This window comes from Salminus brasiliensis, chromosome 10 (assembly GCF_030463535.1).
Source record: "Salminus brasiliensis chromosome 10, fSalBra1.hap2, whole genome shotgun sequence".
In the NCBI taxonomy this organism is placed as follows: Eukaryota; Metazoa; Chordata; class Actinopteri; order Characiformes; family Bryconidae; genus Salminus; species Salminus brasiliensis.
Window position 1 is genome coordinate 29,293,969 of NC_132887.1, and position 7,506 is coordinate 29,301,474.

At 42.4% G+C, this 7,506-nt stretch overlaps 1 protein-coding gene across 2 annotated transcripts; it reads right to left on the bottom strand.

The window, feature by feature from the left end:
- LOC140564827 (ras-related protein Rab-15-like) lies at window positions 1-4,436 on the bottom strand. Of its 2 annotated transcripts, XM_072690489.1 has the most exons (6): window positions 4,255-4,315; window positions 3,688-3,748; window positions 2,730-2,807; window positions 2,539-2,607; window positions 1,145-1,210; window positions 1-696 (listed from the first exon to the last, which is right to left on the bottom strand). In XM_072690489.1, the coding sequence occupies exons 1-6, from the start codon at window positions 4,299-4,301 to the stop codon at window positions 538-540; spliced, it is 480 nt and encodes a 159-aa protein (XP_072546590.1). In that variant the 5' UTR covers window positions 4,302-4,315; the 3' UTR covers window positions 1-537. The 2 variants fall into 2 exon arrangements, with proteins under 2 accessions (XP_072546590.1, XP_072546589.1); XM_072690488.1 differs by lacking the exon at window positions 1-696 and having other exon boundaries at window positions 1,120-2,607; window positions 4,255-4,436.
- Window positions 4,437-7,506: the final 3,070 nt, after the last annotated feature.

The following is a 7,506-nucleotide window of genomic DNA, read 5'->3' on the forward strand; positions in this document are numbered from 1 at the left end:
TTGGAGTAAATATAATTGGGTACATATAATCTGCCCTTAGTAAATGTCATGGAAAATGAGAACAGTGTGAATTATTCTTTTGCATCAAGCAGCAAAAAAATGAATCTGCATCTAGATAATAAGGGAGAAGTGGTGAGAATTTGAGAAGATGGCCAAAAGCAAGTTCAACTTGAATCTGATTAGCTATATAAAGTACTAAAGGTCTATGTGACACTGTATCCCACTTGCCTCTCCTTTTGCATGAGAAAGGATTAGCAGCTATGAACTAGATATGAGGATATGAGTCGCTGGTGACTGCCCTCTACTGGTCGATGATCAGAAGTGCATTTTTCCAAGTGTTTGTGGCTCCCCTTCTGCTTCTGGAATTGAGGCATGAGATAAACCTACAGTGAAACGGATGCAGAAATAAGGGACTGAAACCTGAGATCATGTGCAATTAATATAGAAGGAGCTTGTTTCAATGGTAACCATAACCACCTTATTTGCCTACGTACCTGGTAACACAGTTGAAAAATGATCTCATGCTTCAACACTTCCCTAACATGAGCAGGTGGAGTATTCATCCTCCTCCTCCTGCTCCTGCTCCTGCTCCTCCACTAGGTCAAGAACAGTGAGGTTGTCTTCTTTGGACGGCAGTATACTATCCAGCTCCTTCCTATTGGCTTGCAGCACCAGCTCAGTCAACCGGGTTAATGACTGGGAATGACGCAGCACAAAACAGTAATGCTAACCCTACGTTAGTCAGATTACAGTGGAACAATAATGGCACTGATAGATAGCTGCAACGTGTAGGCATGTTAGAAAATAATCACACATCAATGCAAAGTAGTGGTAAAGGTAAAGGTGCACGTATTTGTCACTGTACAGTGTACACTGTACAGCGAAATGTGTCCTCCGCATTTAACCCATCTGGTAGTGAACACACACTCACACACACACATGTGTTAGGGGCAGTGAGTACACACACACACCCAGAGCGGTGGGCAGCCAACTCCAGCACCCGGGGAGCAGAGAGGGTAAAGGGCCTTGCTCAAGGGCCCAACAGTGGCAGCTTGCCGAGCCCGGGAATCGAACCCACAACCCTGTTATCAATATCCCGGCGCTCTAACCGCTGAGCCACCACTGCCCCGATGCATGCACTGACCTCTTTGATGTTGTGATTGCTACGGGCACTTGTCTCAAAGAAATCCATCCCATAAGACTTGGCAAGCTGCAATATGCAAATGGTTTATGCATCAGCACAACACAAAGCAAATATACAGTACTGTCCTGAGAGGTCATGAGAAATGTTTACATACACGGACATGCCATGGCAATATTGGGCTTTTAATGTTTTGGGAGGTTTTCTGAAATGAACACAGGGTGAAACTTAGACATACATCACCACACATTAACCCATTCATCGTAATAATTCAGCTATTAGTCCTAAACTGAAAACTACTGTATAGCTGTTTATCTTACTGGAAAGTCCCACTGACGTTCTACTGCCTTTTGTCCCCCTAATATTGATCCACTTGATGTAAAGTATAACAGTAATGAAGTGTGGGCTTGCATACAGAGTTTAAAGGGTTTAAGGGGTTAATTCAGAGGTTCCTAAATGCTTGCGGAGACCAAGGCCTCTGAACTTCCTGTTTTTTGTGGGTTGTTTTTTTTTTTTTTATGTGGGCTTCTCTGTGGGCTTCTCTCACATAAAAGGGTTTGTTTGACAGCACTCAGTGGATTAACCGACACACAGTACAACTAGAAAGTCCAAGGAGATCAGAAAAGATCTGAAAAGGATGACTGCAGATTTACAAGTTATGAATCTCTTGGAGTCTCTTGGAGCCATTTTTAAAACAACTGCAGATGTCAAGATCATCAGTTCAAACAACTGTGCTTGAGTACAAGTGTAGACATTAAAGTCTGGGAGAAGACACATACTGTCAGCTGAGGAGAAGCAGGAAAAAAGGAATAGCCCAAGAAAAACCAAGGTACACGTCTGCCATGAACTGGAAGCTGCTGGAAGATGCCAGTGGACTACCTCAGAATTCTACAGCAGAACCTCCAACCATCATCCAGACAGCTGGAAATTGGACAGAATTTAGAGGTGACAGGAAAGTGGTAGCTGAATAGATAAAACAGGCCAACATTAGACATTTAATTGAACTCCACTAACTCTGCCAGGAAAAGTGGTAAAATATTTTCTCCAGATTTGGTACTGCCTAGAAAACCAACCCATCTGTAGCTCCCCCTAGCACTAGCAATGCTCCCAATACGAGAAGGGTAAGGAAACACACGTCTACACCGATACATGCAAAGCCAGCCACAGCCTCATTTGGGCGGCCAACAAGCTTGGAGGAAAGCGCAGGTCTTCAGCTCTGCAACACCAGATAAGTGCCCGAGGAGAGCCCGACCAATTGTGACTCTGGTGGAGATTGTAGGTGTGCTATATGTATTATTTTGATCCTGTGCACCAAATTTTTGTTGTATTAAAAATGTATGATGTAACCATCTGCCCCAGAAAAAAATATTGCCATGACAACAAAAAACAATTGGCACCTTGCTCCCTTGCTCTGTGGCCACCTGTCTTCGATGTTCCTTGTCACTTTTGTTCCCTAGGAGAATCTTCTGCACAGTGGGTGGTGGAAAAGCAGTCAGGAACCACATGCAATTTGGGCAGCATTACTAAACTCTACTGTAGAGGAAAGCAGTATCTCTGAATGTAGGACATTTATGATAGTAGTCCTCACCTCATCCACATCGCTCACCCACTTCACTATATGCTGGAAAGAGAAGGCACTGGTAATGTCATACACAAGGAAGATTCCCTGTGGACAGAGAGATCCAGCATGAGAACAGATCCAGAGGGCTCAGGTGTCCATTGCACTAGAGGTGCAAAAACAAAAGGCATCTATGTCTATCATTTCAAGCATTTTAACAGTAGTGATTAAATGACTGACCGCTGTCATCCTACTCTTAAAAACGAGCAATCACATAAATACAGTAACAGTTATCAAACTTCTATATGTAAACAACTTTACATGCCAAAGTTCTAGTCACACTGTCATTTGGCTATGGGCTACTTTTAAAGGGAAGCTGTTTACCACATACAGCGATTTGGAAGTAGTGCTGGGCAATATGGTAAAAATACTACATCACAACATTTAAAGACATTTTCATTATATTTATCACAATACATGTAAATTACAGACTAAATATATCAGAAGCAACAGATTCTACTATTCAGATACTCTCCCGTACTGAATATAGTGATTTATACTCAACATCTGCTACACTTCATCTAATTAAACCAGTCTAATTACACGGTATATAATAAAACCTGCAGCTGATCAGTGTTTATTAAGCACTAACAATATCCTCCATATGCTTAGAAAAGCGTTTTGTGCATCACGATACCAAAATTGATCACAATATAATAAAATATCGTCATATTGCCCAGCCCTAATTGTAAGCATTTCAAATGAGTCTGGACTTGAACGATGAGTAGGACTGATTATCATTCATTCATTCACTTGATAAATTCCAGCTCTAGACACAGTTTTAGAACAGGTTCTGGACAGGCTTTAATAAAATGCAAAACTCAGTCAGAGCGAGACACCTTGACTTATTGCTACGAGATAACTCAACGATCCAAGACACACCCAGTTCCCTGCACACCTACACCCAGAACCTGCACCTGTACTGTACCTGCGCTCGTCTGTAATATTGCTTGGTGATCGTCTGGTACCTCTCCTGTCCAGCTGTGTCCCTGCGAAGGGGAGATACACACACATAAGTAACTGCTTAAATCAGATTAAAGGAGCACTTCAGACACATTATTCATCGCCTTGTTTTCCCAACCTCCCTTTACCCCTTAGAATTAAACAGGCTGTTTTTTTGCTGCTGTGCTTTTAAAGGCTGAGATGTGTAAATGTAAACGTCTGTTCGGACTGGCTGTCCTGTATCGGCCCTCATTTAAAAGAAACCTAGGGGGATAACCTGATAACACTCCTGATAACCTCAGCAGGAATGGGGAGGACTAAACGGCTTGTAGTCTGAACAGGCGGGTACCGGTAAATACGCTGGTCTTCCTGCCGGTCATCACAAAAACAAGGGATTCAAGATGAGATGAGAAAGGCTCATGAGAGAGGCTCATGCCGTTTAATGGACGTGCACACATGGACAGTTACTTTTGGGATGTTTACATGAAAAGGGAAATTTGATCCATGATGCAGTGACTTTTCAGGGAAACTTTTGACTGACGATTTCACTCACCAGATCTGTATTCGTACTTTGACTCCATCTACGTCCAGCGTCTTCATTTTGAAATCCACTCCTGGAGAAAGGGCCAAACTTATCACACTGACCTGACAGGATGGTAGTGGACAGCATTATTATTATCATTATTATCATTATTATTATTATAAGTAACAGTTATATTCAGCACTGGACGGTACTGGTCAGCCCAATAAATAATATACTGATTAATCCGCTCATTTTAAAAAGATAAAGACCACAGAAAACATGCTTCAGCATGATAGCTAGCTAAGTTACTGTACATTACAGCTGGCTCATAGGAGAGAGGAGAAACCTCAGGGACAGGATGGACACGGAAAACTGTGGGCTGTTAATGCTGCAGGTCATGCAACTGCAAAAGGCCACATTTGAGGGTGTTTAACGGTCATTCCTCTTGAGTAATGTGTCCAATTATGAGTAACCTGCCATGTCGTGTTAAGTTTCCTCTCAGTTTCTCAAAGTTATTCCTACCTGGGGGGGTTTACCCGCTATACCCACTGAGCCTCCCCCTCAGCAGGTGTCCCGGAGCATTTGCACACAGTGGCGACTGGAAAGCCGGGCTCTTACCGATGGTGGAAACATGCTGTGAGAGGAATTCGTTGTCGGTGAACCTGCACAGCAAGCAGGTCTTTCCAACACCGGAGTCTCTCAAGAGCAGAAGTCTGAAGAGGACATGCATTTCTCCTCCTAACTGTCGTGAGAGGAGAATGGTGGCGGGCTTGTCCTGTTTGCTGTGTCTCCATTAGGACCAACTACTTAGTTCATAATTAAATCAAATATGAATTAATTAGTTAATTAAATAAAAAAAAAAAGATAAAGATCAAGCAAAACATGTTTCAGTATGATTAACTTATTAATAAAATTATTTTTGTCACTACATTATGGTATGCTCTCAGGTGCCTTGGGCAGTGGTGGCCCAGCGGTTAGCGCACCGGGCTAATTACTTGATGGTTGTGGGTTCTGTGATACTTGGGTTCTGTTGGGCCTCCTTGAGCCCCTAAGCAAGGCCCTTCACCCTCTCAGCCCCCCACCCGGGTGCTGCAGCAATGGCTGCCCACTGCTCCAGGCATGTGTGCTCACTGTCGCTGCATGTGTTCATTTAATCCATGTCCAACACAAATGGTGAATGCAGTTGTCTTTTTGAATTATTAGGCGATTGAAACCATATGGGCCTTTATGATCAGCAGATATAACCAGCAAAACCATTAAGCCAGTAGGCCTGACCAGCTATGAGAGACCTAGACCTCTAGAAGCAGCCTGAGCCCAGTTGCCCCCAAAAAACATTAATGCGACGACCTTCTTTGGATCTGAACCGGTAGAGAGGGTGTTCAGTTTGACTGTTTCTCTGTCATGTAGAGATCATCTATGTGCTAAGATACTTTTGGGAAACCCAACCTCAAAAGTAAATGTCCAGAACATCTCTATATCCAATTGTGGGCTATAGCTTTTTGTCCTGGCTGCAAAACAACAACATGTAATGTGTAATAGGGCATCCCTTTTTGGTCTAGACCCATTTTAAAGGATCTATGAAAAACCATCTTCAGTATATTTAAAGATCCATTTAAGCTGTCTTTCTAATAATCTCTTCCCTGACAGGCAAAGACTGATGTCACGTGAAACCTGTATTGAACTGGAGACTGAAGACTATAGGGCATCCATCCATTGTGGATCCAGTCTGGATCCAGACTAGAAGGTAAATCTTTACACAAACATGAAGCAAATTCATTTGTGACCTGTATAACAGGGTCAGATTCCAGGACACTGGTGTTTTCACTGCTCAAACATCCCTACAAAACCTGCATTTCACAGATGGGTTGAATCAGGTGTTTTCGATTAGGGAGATGATCAGACTGTGCTGGACGTTGGCCTTCATCCTGGCATCAAATACCAGTGCACTAGAGCAGAGATTTCCAGTTCCAGCCTTGGAGGCCTCACCCTGTGCTCACCCACAACTACCACAACTGTTCACTCTGATTTACTGCAGATCAGGTGTGTTACAATGGGGAAATGGGAAATTTCTGTGCAGGCCATGGCGTCCAGGACTGGGATATACAGAATTGCCTTGCCATTACAGAACATTTGCTTCTCCTCACCTCCTCACGTTGTAGCCGAAGTATGGTTTGGGGCATTGCTTAGTTTAGTTACAGTGACACATTAAACAGGGAGGGATTTTCTCCTGACTAGGCAGACACAGTATTTCCATAAATGTAAAACATTGTGGTGGTGTGGCAGTTTTGCCATTACTGTATCTGTACTTTATCCATGAAACAGACTTATGCTTTTGTACATTTTGCAGCTTAGATTTGCAGTATAGCATTGTGTTCTTTATACATTTGTGGCTGAAGGCTTCTCAATGTGTTGCTGGTTAATTTTTCCTCAACATCTTTGGTCGTCCTATCCTAAGCCACCCTTTATTCGTTTTTAAAATCTTGCCAGGCGTCACACTGAAGTTTCTAGTTTAAGATATTTCCATTTCCTTTAATGGAATAGTTTGCTGAAAAATCAAATTGATCAGATTTATAACTGACCCCAGATGACAGCCAGCCAGCCAAGACATGTTCAATACTTGTATGTGCTTCTTCAGTTTAGAACAGAAGCTGCCAAGCTGATATTGTTAATAAACCCTGTACTTGAACGGTGTGCTTTGAGGTGTGTATTTACAGAGACCAGGTTGTATGAGTTGGCAACATTAACCTAGCATCTCCCGTCTTGGCTGATCAATTGCATCTGGGGTAAGCGAGATCTGATAACAGTTTATTTAAAAACACTTAAATAAGACATTTTCAGCTCTTATTACTTGGTCAGTGGCACTGAAAAAGTCCACTGGCCTATACTGTTATATTTATTTTAGATTAACCAATTTTTGTCATGATAGACCAAGGGCCAAAAAGACAAAACCAATATACAATCTAAACTTAAAGACGGTAGGTAGGTGACGAGGATAGGGCTAGGGTCAGGTTGAATCAGCCTGGGCCTGGGCTAGGACTAGGCAATATGAAGATATGTTTTTAAAAATTGATGCATTTTATTGTGATACACAATATGCCTTTTTTAAGTGAGTATCACCAGTACTTAAATAACACTGACCAACAGCATCTTTAATTGGCTGTAGTACAAACGAACAAAAATCACTGCACTTGGTGCGGGTCAGTATTTGGAGAGCAGGTTTTGATCTCTGCAGCTACTGGTAAATTTGGCCAGCATGACAAAACTTTAACATTTTATAACATT